The 24966-nt window shown below is 55.0% G+C and overlaps 1 protein-coding gene across 1 annotated transcript; it reads right to left on the bottom strand.

The window, feature by feature from the left end:
* Nucleotides 1-1687: 1687 nt before the first annotated feature.
* robo4 (roundabout, axon guidance receptor, homolog 4 (Drosophila)) lies at nt 1688-17669 on the bottom strand. Its single transcript, XM_042343991.1, has 19 exons — nt 17372-17669; nt 15414-15743; nt 14994-15151; nt 13842-13962; nt 13174-13312; nt 12876-13003; nt 12669-12739; nt 11920-12130; nt 11569-11690; nt 10830-11001; nt 9987-10175; nt 9646-9688; nt 9053-9177; nt 8331-8597; nt 6751-6895; nt 5939-6154; nt 4735-5141; nt 2414-2689; nt 1688-1964 (listed from the first exon to the last, which is right to left on the bottom strand). Exons 1-19 carry the CDS (start codon nt 17427-17429, stop codon nt 1801-1803), a joined length of 3342 nt encoding a protein of 1113 aa, XP_042199925.1. The 5' UTR covers nt 17430-17669; the 3' UTR covers nt 1688-1800.
* Nucleotides 17670-24966: the final 7297 nt, after the last annotated feature.

Raw genomic sequence — 24966 nt, 5'->3', positions numbered from 1 at the left:
CTGGTGCTAACTCCCCATTGGAACTCTCTAATCCCATCCCCTCACTCACGCCCTTATTATTTCCTCACAAGCAGTTATCCGTTTCCCTTTCAGATGCGATTACGGTTTCAGCTTTGACTGTGTTAAAGCTGTTCGATATTCTAACCAACCCCCCACCCCCCACACCCGCGCCCTCCCCCTCTCTCTCTCTCTCTGTGTATAAGACACATCGAACCAACTCCTTTTTTTCCCCCTTCTGGTGCTAATCCTGAATTAATGTGATTTCAGGTGTCAGCCTGGCTCAGTCTGTAGTATTCGTAGCCTCGGAGTCAGAAGGTTGTGGGTTCAAACCCAACATCAGAACTTTGAGCTCACAGTCCAGGCTGATGCTCCAGTTCAGTGCTGGGGGGAGAGAGCCACATTGTTGGAGGTTTCGTCCTTCAGATGAGACGTCAAACCGAGGTCCGGTCTACCTGTTCGGGTGACTGTTAAAGATCCCCCTGGAAATTGTTAAAATTCTAGCCACCACAGTGGCCTTTAGCTCCAGCTTTTAAGGTGTTTAACATTATTTTTAAGCCACTATCTGGGGAAACAGGGTGAAACACTCACTCTGACCAGCCCGCTGTGTGGTTTTACTTTGTCGCAGAGCTGCTATTCAGAGACAAAGCCCGAGTACACAATAATCCACACGCCAAGCCAAGCCTTTCTGTGTTACTTTAATGGCACGTGTCCATGGCAGAATCGGTCAGTAGTTAGATTGATTAACACTGGGGCAGGTAAGGTTAAGGTTAAGTCGGTCTGTGCCAACGATGGGCAGCGCAAAACCAGCCTTGTAGCTCGGCGAGGCTTCGAGGGCAAATTAGTACATTCTGGAACCTTCGTCTCGCCTCACGGACACTAAACATCAGAGAGATCCAACAGAGACCTGGCAGCTCGCAGCTCACATTGACTCCCTTCCCAACGTTAGTCAGTCACAACACCAGCCTCGCAGCTCATATGAACCCCCTTCTCCCCAAACCCACCCACCCACCCACCCCCGCAAGGCGCAAATGTACTTTTGCGTATATTTGAGATATTCTAAGATTTTAACAACAAATCACATTTACACACCTTTCACGTCAGGAGCTGGACAGGTTAAGGATTTGCACCCGAGCTGGGGGTTGGGGATCAGGGGGGGTGGAGGGCAGGGAGGGTGACCAAAGGCGCGGTCAAAGCAGAGGTTCTTGAAGGAGACGAGGGAGGCAGGGGGCGAATCTACCTGTCAGCCTTGGAGCCGTTTAAATTTAAATATAATTGTTAGATTGGTTAGTAACGAGCCAGGGGTTGGCAGCGCTCTGTATATGTTCACACTCGGGTGCCCCTGGGTTGACAGACTTACTTGCCTCGGTGTTCAATGCCCTCTCAATCATCTCAGCAAATGCCCATCTACAGAATCTACAAGCCAGTTCCTCTGTCCCTGGGACTTGGCCTTTGCTCAGTCCCACCCTCCAGCCAGAGAGGACTCCTGGCTATGGAAACCCACCACAAGTTCGGAGCTTGGTCTTGGGATCTTGGGAGTTCCTCACCAAGGAGCTACGTCAATGCCAACCCACACCCGCACAGCCACTGTTCAGGCAGAGGCCTGATCGCTATTGAACCATATTGGCCTGGTGTGGCCCAATATGGCTTCTCTCTCTCAATCCTCTCTCTCCATCTCCATCTCCATCTCGTGTAGTGGCTCTCGCTCAGCTCCCCTCAAGTCCGTGCAATCCGTATGTACAAAGAACCGCGCCCGGTTTCCGGAACGTTCCCGAACCGCTCTCGTCTCCGCCCTGGCTGCTCCTACACCTTAGCCACGGTGACAGCGCTGGGGTCAGTGGGGAAGGTTCCTGCCCCCGCTCGCTCCGGCTCCCTCCTGGCCCCGGGCACACGGACAGGAGCCACCGAGACCTGAGGTCCTCCCACCCACGACTCCGCCTGTCTGTCCCGCTCGCAGCCGTAAACATCTGGAGAGCAAAAGCCAAACGGGGGCAGTGTTACTGCTTCTCACTTGTTCTCTCCAAACACTGAGGATCAGCAGACGACGTGGATAATGATAATAATAATAATAAACCGCACATTTGATACAGAGCCCTCGTTCTTAATCACGTTGTTGAGACGTCTCAAAGCGCTTCGCTGAATATACTGTAAAGTGTAGCGACGCGTGTATTTTGTGGGCAAAAGGCGGCAGACGATTGCACACAGCAGCGTCCCCACAAACAGCCGTGGATTGAAGCCACCAAATTATTATTATTATTATTATGTCCGACTTAAGACGCAAGTGCACAATTTATACAGATCAGGCTTAAGCGAGTTTTACCGTACCAACAACAACACACGCTTGTGTTTACATGGACCCCCTTCACGCGGGGGCAGCAACACACTGAACGAGATTCAACACTATTGACTATCGTACCGGCAATGTATCTGCCTCGTCGGTGGTGTTCGTCTGGCAATCTCCCTGTTCCCTCGGGGTTTGTTGGAACGGGTGTTGGGTTACGTGCCATTGCCTCCCCTCTCGGGGGGCCCCGGTCCCTGAGTTGACCGGCCCACGACGGGTTCCACTCCCAGATCCAACCGGGTTCCATCTCCGGCTCCGGGAACCGGCCGGTGACCTCTGACCCTTCGGAGGGCTCGTGAGACAGGGCAGAGTCGAGGATGGAGCCTGGTCGAGAGGAGGCGGCTGAGAGGTCTGGGTTCAGGGGAGAGAGAGAGAGAGAGAGAGAGAGAGGCGGTCAGTAAATTGGACTTGCCCAGGAAAAGGGCCCAATGGTGGGGGGGGGGGAAGAGGAGGAATTAATGGGGACCAATAACAACAACAACAACTTGAACATGTATAGAGTCTCGTAACATAGTGGTCAGCACCTTCATCTCGCAAGCGAAGAGGACCCGGGTGTAGACACTAAAAAGTGAATTGAGGCCGAAATCCGGCAGCCAATTGCACACCGAAGTCGAGTGACCAAATTATTATTATTGTTGTTGTTATTATTATTATTATCTCTCTTCTAAACGGACACCTCTTTCATTGTAAAACGTCGAGACGCGCACACGGAAACACAGGGCAAGGCTTCAGCGAGCAGTAGGCTGACCGAACGCAGGGCCAGAGAGACCGGATGCGAGCAGCAGATTCATTAATCGAAGTGCTGTCTGGTCTGGGCAGCTCCGTCAGCAGTTCCGTGGGGCGGCCAGACCAGCAAAGCCGCTCTCGGTAATGCCGGTCGTAAAGTATCGGGGCTTCAGGCAAGGCACAAATCCAATAAGGGACGACTGACCCCAATTTAAGTGGGTTTTACGCGGAGCTGCTAAATGAGCAGGCGAGCAATTCCAATTAAAAACCCAGACTTTTACGTTTCACTTCATCTGCATTCCGGGCCATTTGGGAAACGGGCTCTGACTGCCGAAAGGTCAGGCGATGCGATCGGACGGGGAGTGGGCTACACGCAGGCTAACCCGCGGACCCCTGAGTTAAGCTGAGCGCCCGGGGAAAGGGGCTACTGTGGGGTCCGCAGAACAGGGTGTTGAGGGTAAATACCGGTGTGTGAAAGTGTGTTGTAACAAGGTGTTAGTGACAGCGAGAGGTGTGTGTCGGGGTGAGGGGGGTGGGGGGGGGGGTGGGTTTCTCCTCTCAATTACATGAATAATATAGCAGTGAATTTTATAAACACCCAGTCCGGCCTCACCGCCCCTCTCCCACACACACACACACACACACACGTCTGTAAACGGCAGTAAATAATGTTCCCCAGGATACAGGCTCTCAGATACAGATATATTTCACGTCTCACCCCCCCCCCCGCCCCCCCATCCCACCACCTCGTTCTCTCTCTATCTCTCTCCCCTCCGCTCTGCCTCTCTTGTTTCACCCCTTCCCTTTCTATCACTCCCTCGCTCCCCCCCCCTTCCTCCCCCACCGCTTTCCCTCTCCCCTCTTCTCTCCCTCTCTCCCCGCACCAGCCGACTGACTGCGAAGTGTTGGGACAGAATCACACTGACGGACAGGGATTTGTCGAGGCCGACGATGAAAATGAAGCATTAAATTGCCCTGATGTCGGGCATTAAAAACTCGCACGAAATGGTTTGTGAGAGTTGTTTTTTTTTCCGAGGGTTTTAACGCTATTTATAGCAAGTTAAATACTCGGATTAGCGATCCGAGAGAGATTGGTGGAGAAAATGAGAGACCGGGGAAGGGGGGGTGGGGGTGGAAAGAGAGCGAGGAGACCAGAGGATGGATTAACAAGGCTACAAATCTGCTCTGCAGGAACGAGAGAGAGAGAACGAGAGAATTGCTCTTTCCCCTTTTATCCACATCTGCACCATATTCACATAATAGGCCTCATGCAAATGAATTGCAGTGAATTCAAACTAAACTGAACCAAACTAAACATTCTCTCCCATCTGGCCCCGATTCGATTCGGGCAGCGGGTTTAAAAAGCGGTTTTGTGTTGTCACAGGAGTGTGGACGCACCGTGTAGAGGGAGCATTACTGTGTCTCTAACCCTGACCTGGGAGTGTGGACGCACCGTGTAGAGGGAGCATTACTGTGTCTCTAACCCTGACCTGGGAGTGTGGACGCACAGTGTAGAGGAGCTTTACTGTGTCTCTAACCCTGACCTGGGAGTGTGGACGCACAGTGTAGAGGGAGCGTTACTGTGTCTGTAACCCTGACCTGGGAGTGTGGACGCACAGTGCGGAGGGAGATGTTGATGTAGGAAGGCTGTCCCTGGTTTTCCCGGTTACCTGAGCAAGTGTTCCGGGGCTCGGTTTTCCTGAGACCGAAGCAGAAGCTGTCGACGGCCACCGCGAGGGCTTGGGCGAAGTTGGCGTCCATGAGGAAGGAGGCGTCCGAGCTGACGAGGCTGCAGCGGGCGCTGGTGCCGGGGTCCTCATACTCGGACCCCCAGCCATTAGCCAGAGACCCCGCCTCCGAGCTGCCGCCACTCTCGCTGGATCCCGGAGCCCGGCACAGGCCCCGGAGGAGCAGGCGTGGCCTCCCGCGGGCCATCTCGTTGTCCTCGTCGTCCTCTTCCTCGTCTTCGGCGGCGGCAAAGTCGGCCTCGAGGTCAGAGAGGGTCGGACCGCAGATGTAGCCGTAGGTGAGGGGGCGCGAGGAGGGTCTTCGAAGGGTTAAAGTGTCCGTGAAGTGCCTGAGGTGGAGCAACAAAACGACAAACAACACCGAGAACAAGAGCGTTCGCTGGAGGAAAGAGGACCGAAAAGGTCCGTCTGGTTCACCTTCCACCCCCACCCCCCCGGCGTTCATCGACACGTCGTGTCCCAAACTTATGGACCTTGTCTCCGCGAGATGTCGGGGTTAGGAACACAAACCTTACCTGGTTTTGTCGGTGGCAGCTACGTCTGTCTCAGATATAAAACACACAGTCTATCCTCTCTGCAATATGTTCCGTAGGGAAGCGCTTTGGGAATATATACAGCCCTTATTTTTTGGGGGGGTGGGGGGTGGGGGGGGAAGAGGGGAGCAGGGAAACGCATCTCGGAAACCCTCCTGCGAAGCACAGTTGGGAGTTGGGAGAGCAGAGGAGGAGGTGAGCCGTGGGACGCGAGGAGGTCAGAGAGATGTGGAGGTGATAGAGAGCGTGTGCGTAACATCTTTGCAGTCTCCCTCCCTGTCTCCCTCCCTCTCTCCCTCCCTCCCTCCCTCCCTCCCTCCCTGTCTCCCTCCCTGTCTCCCTCCCTCTCTCCCTCCCTCCTCCTCCCTCCTCCCTGTCTCCCTCCCTCTCTCCCTCCCTCTCTCCCTCCCGCCCTCCCTCCTTCGCCTAAGGTTTCACCCCGACCTTAGGTCAAACCCAGGTCCTCTTGCTTGTGAGCCGAGGTCTCTAACCCCTGAGCTACAGGGACCGGACCCCACGATGGCACAGGCAGAAGCTCCCCCCTCCCACCCCCCACACCCTCCTCCACTTCACGTGGCCCCAGCGACGCTCACCTGGGATGCGACTCCTCCCTCGCGAGCTCCAGACTCCGCAACGCGCGCTCCCACGTCAGGACGGACTCGTTCTCATCGCCGCCCGAGACAGAGACGGAGACGGAGGAGAGACGGCTGTACCGGGCGGAGGTTTCGCCGTCTCCCCGAGCAGACCAAAGTCCATCCCTCCTGCGGACTTCTGGGGACTTTTCCGGAAGATTCTTAGGCCTGTTTGACCTGGGGTACAGAAGCGGATCCATTTTTATTCATTTGACAGTCGTATTAATCCTGGTATTTAATACAACGTCAGAACGACTCAAAGAGCTTTCGCTGTGATCATCGACCAACACACACACACACACACACACACCACACAACACACACATAATACACACAACACACACACATAATACACACACCACACACACAACACACGCCACACACACCATACACAACACACACGCATAATGCACACAACACACACACACCACACACACACACATAATACACACAACACACACAAACACATGCCACACACACGCACATAATACACACAACACACACCACACACACAACACACGCACATAATACACACAAACGCACAATTCACACCACACACACACATACACACCAGATTCTGTGGACGATACCCGGCAGCCAAACTGCTCACAGCAATGTCCCACACACAGCCAGGAGGGAAACGGTTAATTTTATCTGCATCGACTGGGAAGTCTCCGGGTACAGAATGTTGCATGCCGTGTTAATCATCACATCACGTCGCCCCACCCCCTCCCCAGTTATGTTTGCCCCCCACACCGGCAATTTTCACTCACCCCTCCATCATTCGCTCGGCTCGTGGCTCCTGCTCCTCCCTGGGGCGAGGCGGGGCAGGGGGCAGCACGTCCACCAGCTGTAACCCCACAGCCCGAGGGGGGAGTTTTGGGGAGCAGAAAGTCTTCATCATGCTCCGCCCTGTCCCTGCCGGAGATGATAATAATAATATTAATCATAATAATCCTTGCATTTGATATAACGTCTTTATTACGCCGGAGAACACGCCTCAAAGCGCTTCACGGGATGATGTACTGTAAAGTGCAGTGACTGCGTGTTTTGTGGGTGAAACGCGGCAGCCAATTGCGCCCAGCGACGTCCCCACGAACAGTCGCGTGGTGTGGGGGGGGAGGTGTTGGGGGTGGGGGGGGGTCTCAGCTCCGCGACTCCCTGACTCCCGAGGCGAGAGGGCTACCCACTGAGCCAGGCTGACGCACGAGGTCAGGATCTGTGAACCAACACCGCAGGAGCCCGACAGTCGCCCGGGATGGCCGTGGAGTTGTGCTCGGTGTTATTTGAGGGGTGGGGGGGTGCGGGGGGGGGCTTTACCCGCAGAGCTTTGAGTTAGCGACCGCAGGTGGGATATTGGTGCAAAACTGTGGGTGCGTGGTGCCCTCCGCTGGCCGAGAGCGGGCACTGCGTCGTGCTCAAAAGGGGGTCCGGGGAGAACGGCCGCGGTCAATAACTGAACACACAACACGGCAAGAAAGTCCCACAAACAGCCACGCATTGAGTGACAACGTTGCGCCTCATGGCCCAGGTTGTAATAATAATAATAATAATAATCCTTGCATTTGATATAGCGCTTTTCACGTCGGGAGAGGACGTCCCAAAGCGCTTCACAGAACACACTGTAAAGTGAATTGACTGTATATTTGTGGGCGAACGCGGCAGCCAATTGCGCACAGCAATGTCCCACAAACAGTCGTGGATTGAAAATGACCAATTTATTATTGTTTTTGGTTTTGGAGGATTATTATTAGGCTCTGTGTGGAGTAAGGAAACTTGCCCGAGGTTTCGCCCTCTGCCTGGAATTGAACTCAGGTCTCTCACTTGCAAAGCGAGTGCTCTAACCACTGAGCTACAGGACTCCACGTAGCTCAGTTGTAGACGTTGCGTCTCGGATCATCCCCTCCCCTCACTCCCCTCACTCCCCTCACTCGGGCAGGTTCGCCCAGTGACCTTTCCCGTTCTCCGAGCCTAATTTCCGGACCTCCCTCCGTGGCTCTCTTTCCTCGCAGACGCACACGCGCACGCGCACACGCGTGGCCTGAAAACGATCGTCGTTTTAAAACAAGACAATCCTTCCCTTCCGTGCGGCACAGCGCCTGATCACGTGGCCGAGGCGTCTCAGACGCGCTTCGCAGGGCAACGTGACGTAAAGCGGATGGAGTGACCGGTGTATTTCGAGGGCGGAAACAGAGACCAGGCGCGTCCGTCTGCCAAACCGAGATGGGTTTCAGGAACTTTCCGAGAAAGGTAACTTTAAAAATCCGAGGGTTCGAGGCCGGAGGTTTGCTTCGAGCCTTGAAGGACGGTGTTTATGTTATTCCCAGACGGAGTCTCGTTCCCCCTCTCTCACCTTTAACGCGTTTTTTATCCCACGATTCCAGGTGAGGCTGCGGTGGGAACGCTGGTTTCCACGGCAAAGTGGGGGTCTCGGTGTCCAAGGCCTTGGCGTTGTTGAGGGGAACGCAGTTGTTGAGGGAGGGTCCGGCTGGAACGCTGAACTGCCTCATATCCTTACCCCCAAAATCCACGTAAAACGTGCCGTACATCCCACTATCGGGCACGATCCGGACACCTTGGTCTCCGGGGCTCTGGGGTTTCTTCTCCTCCTCCAGCGATTCTGCGAGAGGAAAAAAACAATTATATAATATAACAATAATAATAACGATGATAATCCTCGCACCCGGTCACGTCTTCGAGGCGCCGCAAAGCGCTTCACAGGATACGCGGTAAAATGGAGTGACTGCGCGGTCCTGTGGGTGAAACGCGGCGGCCGATTGCGCACAGCAGCTTCCCCGCAAACAGCCGGGGATTGAGTGACAACGTTACACCTCGTGGCCCAGGTTGTTGACGTTGCTTCTCGGATCTTCCCCTCCCCTCACTCCCCTCACTCCCCTCACTCGGGCAGGTTCGCCCAGTGACCTTTCCCATTCTCCGAGCCTAATTTCTGGACCTCCCTCCATCACCCGCCCCGACCTCTATCTGTCTTCAAGTCCCTCTTCCCTCAGCTCGGTACGGGGTGTTTGTTCGACTGGGACCAGCTTCCCCTCGCTCCCCCGTCCCCTCCCCTCGTACCCGTGTCCAGCGATCTCTGGTCGTTGCTGAGCCACAGAGGCTGAGTGACGGTCGGGCTGAAGTTCTTGCAGAAGCTGCTGGAATTCCAGTTGTTAGCGAGCCACGGTGTATCCTTCAGCCTCATCCTTTGAGCAGGGAATCGGAGATGTCAGCACCGGCCCCTCCCAACCAGCAACACACCCCCCCCCACCCCCCATCCCCCACCCTGCTCCAGCCACTACAGCCCCAAACTCTGGAACGCTCTTCCTCTGCCCCTCCACCTTGCCCCCTTCCTTCCTTCCTTCCTTCCCGCACATAGATATTTGTTCGGATAAAGGGTGATTAAGGAATATGGGACAAGGACGGGTAACTGGATATGAGGTGCAGAGACAGCCACGCTCTTATAAAATGCCAGAACCGGCTCGAGGGGCTGAATGGCCTCCTCCTGTTTCCATGTTTCCCCATCTTCAGATCACGCCTGAAGACCTTACTCTTCGGTCACCCACGGTCACCTCCCCCCCCGCCTCGGCATCGTGCTCTGTCCTCCGAGACGCTATACAAATGTAAGTTGTTGCTGTTGTTGTCCTCCCCCACCCCACCCCGTGTTCACGTACCTGTGCTTGATGATGAGGTCCTCACTGGCCAGTCTGTACAGCGCTGTGAGAGACAGAGGAGGAGGGAGTGTGAAACGCACACCCAGAGCCGGGACACACACACACACACACACACACACACAGAGCCAGGACACACACACACACACACACACACACACACCCAGAGCCAGGACACACACACACACACACACCCAGAGCCAGGACACACACACACACACACACACACACCCAGAGCCAGGACACACACACACAGAGCCGGGACACACACACACACACACACCCAAAGCCAGGACACACACACACACGCGTGTGCGCGAGCGCCGGCTGTGGGCAGGTCTCACCTTTGCTGGGGTTGTACAAGCTGCGGTTCCTCCAGGCTCTGAGCCGTCGGCAGTAAACGGAGACACAGATCAGCAGCAGCGACACCCACAGCGCAGCCCCGGCCACACCGATGACCAGCGGCCGTCGCAGCCACAACAGCGCCCGCCGCAGGAGGGGAACCGGGGCCGGAGCCTCACGATCGGCCCGCGCTGGAACACATCGACAGCCGCGGGGATCACAGGCAGCAGAGCATCCGACAAGACACAGCCCCCACACCCCCCCCCGACAAAACACAACCCCCACACCCCCCCCCGACAAGACACAGCCCCCACACCCCCCCCCCGTCAAAACACAGCCCCCCCGACAAAACACAGCCCCCACACACCCCCCCCGACAAAACACAGCCCCCACACACCCACCCCCGACAAACACAGCCCCCACCCCCCCAACAAAACACAGCCCCCACACCCCCCCCCCCGACAAAACACAGCCTCCACACGCGACAAAACACAGCCCCCACCTCTCCCCGACACAACACAGCCCCCACCCCCTCACTCTCCGACAAAATACAGCGCCCACCGCCCCACCCCCCGAAACACAGCCCCTTCCCCCTCCCCGACAACAATACAATATTACACGTGTAGAGCGCCTTTCACGTCGGGACAACGTCCCAAGTCGCTGGACAGTCCGAGCGGGACTGAGTGACTAAATTATTATTATTATTGTTTTTGCAGGGATTATTCCCACCCCCCACACTCGGGAAGTGAGCCGCCAATCGACTGCCTTGACCCCGAACAGTCTCCTCCCTCTTCCCCCCACCCACCCGCACCCCACCCCGGGCCCCCACCCCGCGAGGCACTGACCTATCAAGACGTACTGCGGTTCCGTGGCCACCCCCACCCCGGCGCTGTTGACGGCAGCGACCCGCACGCGGTATTCGATGCCGGGGGTCAGTCCATCGATGGCCAGCTCCAGGCTCCCCCCCTCCACCGTCCAGTTCCTGCTGTGTTGGCTCTCGTTGCCCAGACACCAAACCTGGCGGACGATCGCAGACGTTTACAACAAACAAACAAACAAACAAACAAAACAACAACAGCAGCAGCGGCGGCGCTGAAGGAGGCCATTCGGCCCTTGGAATCTGCACCAATCTCTCAGAGCAAACTGTCCGGCGTGAAGGGCGCTATGTAAACGCGAGTTGTTGTTGCTCTCAACGTCTCCAAACTCTCCTCAGCCCTGAAGCCCCCGGTCCCTGGTCTGACTGGCGTGAATCTCCTCTGCTCCCCCTTCCCCTCACCTGCCCCCCCTCTGCACCGCCCCCCACCACCACCACCACAACCCACTTTCTACCTGAAGTCAGGTGCCCACAACTGACCGCACTCCTCCAGTTGCGCACACAGCGAGACTCGCGCGAGTCTGATCTGTACCGATCGTATCATAGTCATACATACAAGAGGTTATGTTCTGTGTACGTTTGACCGTATCTCACACGTGTGCAAACGTCGTGTGGAACGTATGGCTCCGACTGATACGACTTTAACGTGAGATTTACTGCAATAATAAAGTAGATTAATAATGTACGGTATACACGGAGTCCGTCAGCACCTTGTAGCCTTTCAGGATCCCGGTGTGCGACGCAGGTGGAGGGGGCTCCCAGCGGACCAAGAGGCTGTTGTTCCCACCTCCCACCGTGGCTACGGTAAGGCTACGAGGTGGGGCGTCAGGCACTACGTAGGAAACAAGAGGAGGCATTAAAACATTGGAACCATTATTATTATTCACTATTGTTTCCAAAATTGGCTGCCGCGTTTCGCCCACAAAGTACACGGTCACTACACCATATCCTGTGAAGCGCTTTGAGACGTCTCGAAGACGTGATGAGGCGCTGTATCAAATGTCAGGATTATTATTATTATTATTATTTAATGATAAGTTATACACACAGCGGCCTCTCACCTTCCTCGGAGTTGCTGTTGGGGCTGCGGTGTTGGCCGCTGTGCTCCCGGACCCTCAGTTCGTTCTTGTGGCCTCGCTTGAAGCCGGTGAGCAACTCGCTGCGTTCCTGGGGATTCGCAGGAAGCCCCCGCTCCGCCCGCTCCCAGCTCCCCGGCACCAGCGGGCGGTACGACATCCTGAACTCCTCCACAGGCCGCGAGGGCGAGACCACCTTCCAGGGGAGGGGAGAACACAGGAGCGTTTACAGCCAGGCAGCACAGGAAGTGATGTCGGCAGCGATCGGTTGACGCCAAGCGAGGGAGATGGGCGAGGAGAGGGTAGGTGCGGTGGAGGAGGAGGGTGAGACGGAAGGACAGAGGCAGAGAGTTTCTGAGGTCAGGGGTTCAGTGATTGAAGGTTCGGCCGTGGATGGAGGTGCGAAGGGGGTGAGGGTCACACAGCAAAGTCCAACTCAGCTGAGCGGGGGGGCACGAACAGGCAACAACAACAACAAAAAAACTTGCATTCACACAGGAGGAGGCCATTCAGCCCTTCGAGCCTGTTCTGCCATTCTATAATGGTTGATCTGTAGCTCAACTCCAATCACCCATATTTTTTGCCCCATATCCCTCTCGGAGCGCTTACAGAGTGGCAGAGCTTCACAGTGTAGCGACTGTGCCGGGAGATCGAGGGGATTGTATGGCAGATCGGAGGAGAGGAGAGCGAACATCCACACAGGAAGGACGGAGATGGAGATGGTGGAGATAAACCTGGACTTGCTGCAACTCCCGGGTGATGTCCTCGCGAGGCTCCCTCTGGCCCTCGTCAGCAGTGTGCGCGTCTGCGGAGCGAGAGAGAGAGAGAGAGAGAGAGGGGGAGTGAGAACGCCAGTGAGGGTCGGTGCCATCCCAGGGTGAAATGTCACCAATTAATCAGCAAATAACGCGCAAAGTCCCACTGACCAGACAGGCCCTCACCTTGAACAACGAGACGGACGGACGCAGAGGCTAAACCAACCTCGTTCTCCGCCAGGCAGGTGTAGTCCCCGGCGTCCCCGGGGGCCACATAGTAAATCCTCAATGTGTGGTCAGGGGTCACCTCGTACCTGTGGGGAACGAGGCAGCGTCAGAAACGGGGAGGGGCGGGGAGCGAGGGGGAGGGGTAAATACTTCCTCTCGGAGCTCGTCAACTACAGTCAAACACCGAAACCTCCTGGGAATGAAATGGAAAGTTTCTGGAAGGTTGTCCAGGCGGACGGAGCTTTTGGCCACTCACCTGCCCGCAGGCAGCTCTCCACGTTCCCTCTGCCAGTGGACGCGGGGCATGGGGTCACCTCGAGGCTCACAGGGGAAGCGGGCAGTGCCGCCCGGCTCCACCGTCACGTCATCAGGTCTCCTCACAAACCCGGGTCGCTCTGCAACCAGAGAGAAAATCCCGAGTCAGACTCTCCAATGATTATTGATCATCAATAATCAATAATCCTCCCGTTTAACGCAGCGCCTGGTCACGTCAACGAGACGCCTTGAAGCGCTTCACAGAATGTACTGTAAAATGGAGGGACTGTGTATGTTGTGGGTGAAATGGCGCAGCCAAAGGCATTCGTGTCTGGGGTTGGTGGCGCTGGGGTTGGGGGGGGGCTGGGGTTGGGGGGGGCTGGGGTTGGGGGGGCTGGGGTTAGGGGGGCCTGGGGGTTGGAGGGGGCTGGGGTTGGGGGGGGCTGGGGTTAGAGGGGGCTGAGGCTGGGGTGGGCTGGGGTTGGGGGGGCTGGAGTTGGGGTGGGGCTGGGGTTGGGTGGCGCTGGGGTTGGTGGCGCTGGGGTTGGGGCGATGGTGTCCCATTACTGAGATGGGGTGGGGAGGGGGCCGAGCAGGGGAGGGTGGGGGGTGTGGAGACGGAGCGAGAAGGTGGGAGGGGTTTGTGTATTGGACGTCGCTCTCTCTCACCCAACACCGTCACGGCCGCCGCACTGCTCTGGCGCTGACCCACTTTGTTCCCGGCCACACACACGTACACGCCCGAGTCAGCCGGCTCGGCCATGGGAATGATCAGCTTCCCCACCGTGACCTACAGGGTGTGGGGGGGAGATACAAGTTCAGGACGTTTAACAGCGATCCACGATCCTCCCGCTCCCCACAAACATTGGGGATTAGCCTCGTTGCTCTCCAACACTCTCGCTTAGAGGAGAGTTGGGGGGGGGGGTTGCAAAAGCCGAAGTGGGAGGTGGTAAACAGTGACGTATAATGTCGGGAAGTGCAAAGTCATCCGCCTCGGGATCAAAAACAGTAGAGCGGGTTATTTTTTAGAAGGGGAGAGGTTGGAAGGTGTTGGCGTCCAGAGGGACTCGGGTGTCCTTGTACACCAGTCACAGAGAGTTAGTCTGCAGGTACAGCAGCGATTAGGAAGGGAACGGTGTGTTAAGAGTTCATTATGAAAGGATTAGAGTATAAGAGTAGGGAAGTCTTTCTGCAACTGCACCTGTGAGAGCACACCTGGAATACTGTGTGCCGTTTTGGTCTCCTTATGTAAGGAAGGATGTACTTGCCGTGGAGGGGCGCAGCGTAGATTTACTGAGTTAGTACCAGGGATGGAGGGGATGAGTTACGAGGATAGGTTGACCAATTTTGGGCCGATATTCTCTCGAATATAAAAGAATTAGAGGGGATCTTACAGAAACCTATCAGATCGTCAAAGGGCAATGATAGAGTAGATAGTGGGAGATTTTTTTCCGTTTTGAGAAACTAAAACTAGGGGTCACAACCTTAAAATCAGAGGCCAACCCTTTCACACTGAGTTGAGGAAGAACTTCACTCAAAGGGCAGTGAATGTTTGTAACTCACTACCTCAAAGGGCTGTTGACGCTCAGTCCTTGAACGTATTCAAGACTGAGAGAGATAGATTTCTTATTGCTAAAGGGATTAAGGGATATGGGGATAAGGCTGGGGGTTGGGGGGGGATATGGGGATAAGGCAGGGGGTCAGGTTATGAGCCGGAGTTAGATTGGAAGATCAGCCATGATTGAATGGCGGGGCAGAGGTTTGAAGGGCCGAATGGCCTCCTCCTGCTCCTAAATGTTATGTTATGTTAAACAGACTCACCCGGTAATGCTCGTCCCTCTCGTTGATCCAGACCCCGTCTTTCTTCCACCGGATGGTCGGCTCGGGGTGACCTCGGGGGGGTAGACACGGCAGCTCCACCCTCTCCCCCAGCACCCCCACCGTGTCACTGGGCTCCAGCCGAAACTCCTCCCTCAGCGCTGGGCGACAACAGCAAAAACAGTAACGGGTATCGGCCTCGTCTCTCACACCATGACCCCCCCAACCCCCAACTCCAACCCCCACCAACCCCAACTCCAGACCCCCAGCCCCAACCCCCCACCCCACCCCCCACAACCCAAGCCCCCCAACACCAGCCCCCCAGCCCCAACCCTAACTCCAACCCCACCGACCCCAACCCCAGACCCTCCGCCCCAAATCCCCAAACCCAGCCCCCCCTCGAACCACAACCCGCTTACTCACATGCCACATACAGGGAGGCGTTCCTGCTCTGGACGATGCCCAGGGGGTTGCGCGCCACACACGTGTACACGCCCTCGTCCGACCGCGCCCCCCTGCGGCCCGGGTTCAGCTGGTAGAAGAAGAGGGAGCCGTGCGGGAGGAGCGTGCGCTGCGACTGGGGGTGGTCCTCACTGGTCTCAACGCGCTCCCCGTTACGGTACCACTCGATGATGGGTCGCGGGCGGCCCTGGGCTCGACAGTCCAGCGTCGCCGGCTCCCCCTTGAAGACCGCCAGGTCCCTGGGGTGCTCCACGATCTCGGGGAGCGATTCCTCCAAACGCAACCGGGAGCCTGTGAACACATCCCGGCCTTTAGCCCATCCATTACCCCATCCGTCCGTCCCACTCCCAACTACAGTGAATGCATTTGTGAGGCGGGGTGGGGGGGGTGGGTTGGGTCCTGTACCTCGGTGGTTAGAGCCGTCGCCTCGCAAGGAAGAGGACCTCCATTTCCCCCGGGGCCAACCTTAGGCAAGTTTCCTGCCTCCACGCAAGCCCCAATATTGTTGTTCGATGCAGCGACGCAGCACGTCGTCGAGACATCTCAAAGCGCTTCACGGGATATATCGTAAAGTGGAGTGACTGTGGGTTTTGCGGGTGAGATGGTGGGGGTTTTTTTTTGTCTTTCCCCCGCGAGGGTTCGGGACTCGTCGGGTCTGTGTCCGTGCGTGTCCGTCACATCCCTCCAGGAAGAATTTCCAGACGGGAAGAGGCAGAGGAAGAAACCGAGACGGAAACAGACACATTGCTTCCCCACCGCAGCTGAGGAAACAGGAAATCGCGAGACACAATTTCCTGTTCAACCACTACCTTTGTATTACCCTTAACTCCCCCCACCCCTCGATAAGGATCGTGACTCCCCCCATCTCCCCACACAAACACAGTGGTGAGCTCCGCAGTACATGGCGGACTTGGCAGTGAATGAGATTAGCTGTCCACGTTCACTCAAGTCTCGTTGAAGACTGCTCTGCTCGCGACGGGGAAGGGTGGGTGTGTGTTTGTGTGTGTGTGTGCGTGTGTGTGTTGGGGGGAGGGTGTGTGTTTGTGTATGTGTGCGTGTGTGTGTTGGGGGGAGGGTGGGTGTTGTTTACCCCACAGGCAGGAAGCGATGGGGTGGGTGGGTGGGTGGGTGTAAGTCTGGCCGAAGGTTGAACACAATAACAGGCAGCACTGATGTCAGGCTATCCGGTTGATCCCTGTTGTTGACGGACTATTGTTCTGGAGTTTCTGCAGTCCAATGACACACAGTCCAACAGCCGAGTCTTTCTGATAAGACATTAAAGCAGAGGTCCCGTCCACCAGTTCAGTTGGACGTTAAAAGATCCTGCAGCGCTATTCGAAAGGAGGAAGGAGTTTCTCTCTCTCTCTCTCTCTCTCTCTCTCGGTGTCCTGCCAGACTTTTATCGCCCGAATAAAATTGGTCACTCGTTTCACGGCTGTTTGCGGGGACGCTGCCGTGCGCAATTGGCTGCCGCGTTTCGCCCACAAGAATACACAGTCACTCCACTATACATTATACTCTGCGAAGTGCTTTGAGACGTCGCGACGACCTGATAAGGTGCTTTATCAAATGCAAGGATTATTATAATTAACCATTGTCGTTATTATAATGGAGGGTTTAAGTCGCCTATATATATATACACACATATATATCTAAATAAATAAATTAAACCTAAAAAGATATAAAAAATGTCAATTAACAGATTAATCTCCTTCATTCTCAAACTCCATCAAAACTTTCACTGAACATTTTAATCAATATTGAGAAAAATATAAATACTGTACTTAGCAAGCGTGTTTTTTTGTACCTTAATAAGAAATAAATGCAAATAATTTAGTTTCCAGTGGGAAAAGTTTGAAGTTTTTTTTTATAAGAACTATTATTATTATTAATATTAAGAGAAAAATCTTCTGACTTACCTTCCAACAAGAGGAAAACTTTCCAGAGAACAAATAAGTGAGAGATCAGCCTTTCCATCCCCACCTGCTCATTAAAGGTCTAATATATGACCCAGCCACAACAAAAAAACTTTTATCAAAGTTTCATAAAACTTTTATCGAAGACTATCTGCGTAGCTTATCTGCCTCCAGCCTCCTGCCGGCTATTGTTGGCTCGGGTTCAGTTGAGTTTCAAGGCTCTTCCTTTACTTCTAAGGTCTTATTTCAACGTTCTCTCTCTCTCACTCTCATCCTACAAGGTCTACCTATCTGTCTGTCCGTCTGTCTGTCTATCTATCTGTCCGTCTGTCTGTTTTCATTGTCTCTCCTCTCTTCTCTTCTGCATTAGAATTGGTTAGAATTGGTTCAAGTTGCTCTGATCCAGAGTGAAGTTGAATTAACTTTTCCCCAGCCCTGTGTACTCAATCTGGCCCCTCCCTCGCTGACATTTAACCCTTGCGCCGCTGGAAATAATAATCCTTGCGTTCGATACAGCGCCTCATCACGTCGTTCGAGACGTCTCGAAAGCGCTTCGCGGGATGTACTGTGAAGTGGAGTGGCTGTGTATTTTGTGGGCGAAATGCGGCAGCAATAAGTGAACAAATTATTATTGGCATTTTTTTAAAAAATACAACCTGTTACCTTTTGTTTTCGGGGCAGGGCAGGGCAGGGCAGGGGGGTGGGGGGTGGAAATCAAGATGCTCAGCTCTCCCCCCAACCCCACCACCACAACCCTCTCCACAAATCAGTCTTACTCAGTTGATGTGTTTTCCTCCCGTCCAAAAACAACTTGCATTTATATAGCGTCCTTCACCCCGTACAGAGTATCGGAGGGTTTAAAAACCTATCTGTCACAAGGAAATCCAGGTAAAAGGAGGTGTTTGTGGGGGGTGGGGGCGTGGGGGGTGGTTTAATTTTTCAACGGACGGCAGTGTTGAGTTTTGCAAAAAAAAACACGAGCATTTCTGTCGGTCAAAACAATGTTTCTTAAGAGTCTCAAATTCCAAGACTGAATTGTGTGTCTGACTGACACGAACTGACCTGAAATCTACATTTCAATAGGAAGTGAGTAAGAAAAAGAAACTTGCTCGATGATGTTAGACTCTGTATAAAAGAGGCTGCGTTTCTTTTTCAACAGAGCTCAAAGCAAAGTTTGCGTTCTGTATGTGTCTAAAGAGAAGGACGCAGATATAATTAACTCCAACCCAATGAGACAAGGTATTAATGGACATCAAGGGTCATTAAAATTTATAATTAGCTCCGTTGAATGGGGAGTAAAGGGCTAATCTGGAAAACAAGTGTTGTTAGTCTCTGTTTTCCCAACTCGATTGTTGTGGGACCTGCTTTATCGACTATTACGTGTCGAGTTCTGTAGTGTAGTGGTTGGAGCACTCGCCTCGCGAGCGAGAGGACCTGGGTTCGATTCCCGGGCCGGGCGAAACGCTGGGTAAGTTTCCTTTGCTCCACACGCCTTCGGTTTACACAGCAGTAAGTAGGAACCCGCTTGTTAGTCGGTTGGCAGATCCCTTTCCCTGGGTATTAATTCCTCCCCCCCCCCCCAAAAAAAATGCGGTCACTTCTCGATCCGCGGCTGTTTTTGTGGGAGACTCCACTGTGCGCAATTGGCTGCCGCGTGTTCGCCCGCAAAATACACAGTCACTACGCTTTGCAGTGTGTTCCGCGAAGCGCTTTGAGACGTCCCAACGACGCGATAGGGCGCCGTGTCAAAGGCTTATTACTGCGACGATTGCTGTTAAACGGCGCCGACTTACCTCGCGATCGCCGGGGTTTCTGCGTGTCGGTCTGTCTCGCGGGTCTTAGCGAAGGACACTTGCACTCACACAGGCAAACCTCACACATCGCTCCCCCGGTCAGGAACGAGACGCAGAGGAATATTAGAGGGAGACGACGCATGTTTGTTTTTCAACCGAATAAAACAAAACGGATTAAAAGGAGAAGAAGAAAACAAAATCACTGCGGAGTTTGTTCAGCAAACTTTAGCCGACTTCTCGCAAGTTTCGACCAAAGTACCATCTCTCTCCTCTCTCTCTCTCTCGCTCTCTCCTTCCCTCTCTCTTTCTCTCTTGGCTTCTGACTCGCTGTCTCTCTCTCTCTCTCTCTCTGTCGGGTCTGTCTGTCTGTTTTCGAGTCGTGGTAAATTATTGGAATTTCGTGTTTGCAACAGCTTTTGTGCTTTTTTTGTCTGTGTTTTTTTTTCACGGGCTTTCCAGACAATGAGGGAGGAATAAGGGGAGAGAGGAGGGGGGGGGTTGGGGGTGGTGGGGGGGGGGGTGAGAGAGACTGTGGCACCCCGCTGTGTGGGTGTGTGGGGGGGGGGGGGGGGGGAGCTATAGTGACTGGCAACTTGTTTGACATCAAATGAGCTTAAAAAGTAGACGTTTCTGTCCCCCCCCCACACACCCCCAACTCTCTCCAACATGACTTAAGACAAGGAAACTACTCACACATTGTACAGAACTACATCGTTCCCTCGGATTTCTTTCTCTTGAGTGAAATTCAGCACAAACACTCACTCACACACACTCACTCACACACAGACACACACACACTCACTCTCACTCACACACTCACTCTCACACACACACTCTCACACACTCACACTCACTCACTCACTCTCACACACACTCACTCTCTCTCTCACACACACACACTCTCACACACACACTCACACACTCACTCACACCGTCCATCAGAGGGAAAGTGAAGCTGTGTTTTTCTCTGTTTGTTACCCAGAACCTGAGAGGTTTAAATGGGATGTGTTTTGACGGCCCTTCGCATAAAAGATGCCGGGACTTTTAGAAATAATAATCATAATAATCCTTGCGCTTGATATATAGCGCCTTATCACGTCTTCTCGACACCTCAAAGCGCTTTGCAGAACATGCTGGAAAGTGTAGTGACTGTGTGTTTCGCGGGCGAAACGCGGCAGCCAATTGCGCACATTGCGGCGTCCCCACAAACAGTCGGTAAGTGAGTGACCAACTTTATTTGGGGGATTGTTGGCCGGAAATTCCCTTCTCTTTTCCAATAGCGCCGCGAGATCTTTAACCTTCACCTGAACAAGGAGACGGGAACTCGGTTTAACGTCTCACCTGAAGGACGGCACCTCCAACAATGCAACACCGCGTCCCCCCACACCCTCCCCACCCCAAACCCCACACCCCCCACCCGCCACCCCAGCCCGCACAGCGCTGCATTGGAACATAAGTCTGAGTCCCGACGTGCGGCTGGGGCTCAAACCCACAACCTTCTGACTCGCGAGCGACCGAGCCACAGGCTGACGGAAACGGCTACCGTTCGTGGCGGGCGGCAGCGAGAGAGAGAGAACGACTGTGGGGGACGGGGGACAGTGGGGGGCGGGCGGATATTGGGGGCCACTTTGTGCTACGTCCTTTCACCAGGGAATCCCTTCGCAGGGCCCAAGAACGACCGAAAACCTCCCTCTCTCCTGTCAGGTAACTGACGGAAACGACAACGGGTACTCGTTGCCTTCTAACTTGACCTCTAATTTACGCTCCAGTCATCACGGTGGGCGAACAACGCCGTGTAATCCCCTCCTTACGGGAGGCCATTTTGCTGAGCCGCAGGAGGCTGTGTGGTTCTGACAGGCAGCCTGACAGCCCCACACACTGGCAACATGGTAAGTGTGATTGAGTCTGTGGCCTCGGCAGGAAAGCTTTGTGCGCTCTCTCGGCAGGTGAGCTCGGAGGGACCGAGACCACACAAGCTATTGCTGCTTATGAGGATTTCTCTCTCGCGCCCCCCCCACCCCCCCCACGACCCTCAACCCCACCTCTCCCTCCTTATCTGCCTGTCCGTCCTCCACGGACACACTGCCTCGCCCATTGATAATCCCAATAACAACAACAACAACCCCTGCGTCTGATATCGAGACGTCTCAGAGCGCTTCACGGGATACGCGGCAACGTGGAGCGGCCGTGTGTTTCTGCGATGCGAAACGCGGCGGCCGATTGCGCCCGGCGACGTAACCCACAAAACAGAAGCGGATCAAGTGACCACATTATGTATGTATTTATTTATTGGAAGGGATCGTTACCCACCGTGGAAAGCGATCTGCCAATCGACTAACAACTGGGTCCCATTATATTGCATTCACACACGCCCCCTCTGTCTCCGTCTCTCACCCCCCCAACCCAACCCCCCCCCACCCTCCCCTCTCAACAGAGACCAGATATAGAGTTTTCAGATGGTTGTGAGAGTTAGTTAATTTCCACGAACATCCTAATGCAGAAGCCAGAAGAGAAAAGGGGTCGGAGGCAGCGACTGAGAGTGGGTTTTGTGCTGAGACAATGGGGCTGAGTTGTGATGGAGTTCCGCGTGACTGGAACTCAATGGGGGGGGAGGGGGAGAGTGGTGGGGGGGGGGGGCGAGGAATGGGGGGGTGGGGGGAAGAGTAGGGGGGTTGGGGGAAGAGAGCCAGGGTCATTGCTGTCTCCCTCATTCAGGCGTTACGCAGCTGCCTCAGTAACAAAGACAATGTTCCCGATCCGGGGATGGGGGGGGGGGGGCGGGGTGTGTGGGGGGGTTGGGGAGTGACACGGCAGCCAAACTCCGCTTTTGTTGCGGTTATTTTCCCACTAAAAAGGGAGAGAGTTGGTTGGTCGCTGGGAGGAAGTGGGTCACGGGGTGGGGGGTGAGGGGAGAGTGGCGGAGGGTGAGGGGGGGGGGGGGGTGGCGGTGGCGGTGGGGGCTATGATTAGCCCAGATTGGATTCAGAAGCGTTGTGACTGACTGACAAGCGAGACCTCACACACACACACACATATATATATATATGTGTGTGTGGTGTTGTTGTGACATTAACAGACCAGACCACGACACTGTAACTGATCCGGACTTATTACCGTACACTTTTACAGTGAGTCCGGCGGCGAGAATAAACCCCCACCAGCAGCAAACACCGCCCGACTACAAAGACGATTTTATTTATCGTCATACCTCACACCCCCCTCCCCCCCCACCCCTCCACCCCCCCGTTCCCCCTCCGTCGAGATGTCTCAAAGCGCTTCACAGGGTCTTACTGTAAACTTTCACTCCCTCCCGGTCAGTCATTGTCTCTGCCCAGGAATTCAGTGCAAAACAAGTGTGTGATGTTGAACAGACCCCCCCCCCCCCCCCCACCTCAATAATAATAGTAATAATGATCCTTGCGTCTGATACGAAGCCTTATCACGTCACTGAGACGTCTCAAAGCGCTTCGCAGGAGATACCGTAAAGTGCAGCGACTGTGCTATTTTGTGGGCGAAACGCTGTGTGTGGGCGTCCAGTTTGTGCACAGCAGCGTTCCCCCCCCACCCTCCCCACCACCACCAAAAAGCAGCCGTGGAGCGGATGACCGGTTTTATTTGTCAGCCAGGACACCGGGGGAAAGGGAGCGAGAGCGAGAGAGAGAGAGAGACAGAGAGAAACTTTTCTCTTTCCAAATAGCCCCGCGGGAGATCGTCAATTTCCAGGCAGACGGGACCTCGGTTTAACGTCTCATCCAAAGGATGGCACCTCGGACAATACACACACCCACCGCCTACCGCCCCCCCACCCCCAGGGCTGCGTCGGAGCCTCAGTTCAGACTAAGTGATTCCAAGTCCCGATGTGTTGTGGGGTGGGGGGGGAGCGCTTAAACCCACAGCATTCTGACTCCGAGGAGAATGAGGAAACCTGTGGTTTGATTTGGTGAAAGAACCCCCACCCCCTCCCCTCACACCACACACGCACACACACACTCACACACCACCCACACACCCACACACCCCCACACCACCCACACACCCCCACCCACACCCCCACACACACGCGCCCTCTCCCTGGCCAGGATAATTAAGACGGCTGTGGAACGGGGCTGATCTCACAGTCTCTCACTCAGGCTTTGTACTGGGATGGGATAAAGTCTGTTCTCAGGCTCCAGCTCCTGACCGTCTGACTGGCTGAGCTGGGCTGAGCTGGGCTGGGCTGGGCTGGGCTGGGCTGAGCTGGGCTGGGCTGAGCTGGGCTGAGCTGAGCTGGGCTGGGCTGGGCTGGGCTGGGCTGGGTTGGGATGGACTGAGCTGAGCTGGGCTGGGCTGGACTGGGCTGAGCTGGGCTGAGCTGGGCTGGGCTGAGCTGGGTTGGGCTGGGCTGGGCTGGGCTGGGCTGAGCTGGGTTGGGATGGACTGAGCTGAGCTGGGCTGGGCTGGACTGGGCTGAGCTGGGTTGGGATGGACTGAGCTGAGCTGGGCTGGCCTGGGCTGGGCTGAGCTGAGCTGGGTTGGGATGGACTGTTACAGTGAATTTGCTTTCATTTTGAGGCGAACTGAGCGTTTTCGGACCTTTTGTCAGCGCGTCAGTTGCACGACCATCGTCCCCCCCCCCCCACTTCCCCACCGCACCCATTTCCCCCTCCGCACCGCACACACTCACAACCGCCCCATCCCCCACCACACGCTATAACCCAAGGGATTTAAAAACTCTACGAGACAACGACAACAATTTGCATTCACGTCTCGCTCTTTACCCCGGACGGCACTTGGCTTATAAAAGAAATTCGGCTTACATTCCTCGTCTAAGATGTCAACAACCTTCCCTTCCCTTTTCCCTCCCCCACCAGCCCATCCCATTCCCCCCCCGCCCCTTCACCCCCCACCCCGCTCCCCCTCGCCCTGTCTCTCTGTCTGTCCATCTCTCTCTGTTCCTCCTCTCTCGATCTCTCCATCACGCAGTCTATCTCTCTCCCTCTCTCTACCCGTCCCCACCCGTCCCCCCCCACCCACCCATCTCTCTCTATCTCTCTATTTGCGTCTCTCCGAGGCTCTCGCCCTCTCTCTTACCTCTCTCTATCGCTCCCTGGTCTGTATTGACGGGAGGTGCCGGCCGTCAGATGAGACGTTAAACTGGGGGCCTAACCTCGTCCTTCTCAAGACGGATGTCAAAGACTTTGCGACGACAAAAAAATCTAGACTCAAAAAGAGATGGTGTATCCATCTGCACCCGATAACATTGGTCATTGACTTGAGTCCGGCCATCCGTGGCTGGTCCAGCGTGTGCCTGGCCTGCCACCTGGGGGCACCATCTGGTAATGGCATCGGTTGGAGGGCCGGGAGGGTGGTGGGGAAGAGGCTGACCGAAGAGGAAGGTGTTGGGATGGGCCTTGAAGGAGGAGAGGGGAAGGGACCGTGGGATGGAGTTCCAAAGGGTGGGGGCAGAGAGGCAACGGGTGGACAGACGACCGATGGAGCTTTGAGAGAGAGAGAGAGAGAGGGGGGGGGGCTGTGTTTGGTCGCTATCGTAAAGGAAGGCACCGCTGACTGGAGGGGAGTTAGACAACATAAGTCACGCCACCGATAGACCAATAAGAAGGTCGAGAGCTGGAGCGAGAGCGAGTGAGAGCGCGTTACCTTATATCATGTCAAACACTGGCTGGTCGTAGAGCTTCTGGATGTGCAGGAAGCTGACAACAGGAGATATCGGATTTGCTGGTCGTCATTCCTTTTGAGAATTCCCTGATTGTTCTCCCGCTCCCTCGCTCCCTCGCTCACTGCAGCGTCCAGGAGATTAATCTGTAA

This window comes from Callorhinchus milii, unplaced genomic scaffold, assembly GCF_018977255.1.
Source record: "Callorhinchus milii isolate IMCB2004 unplaced genomic scaffold, IMCB_Cmil_1.0 Scaffold25, whole genome shotgun sequence".
Classification (NCBI taxonomy): Eukaryota; Metazoa; Chordata; class Chondrichthyes; order Chimaeriformes; family Callorhinchidae; genus Callorhinchus; species Callorhinchus milii.
Note: the sequence above shows the minus strand (reverse complement) of the source record. Positions and strands in the feature narration are given on the sequence as shown.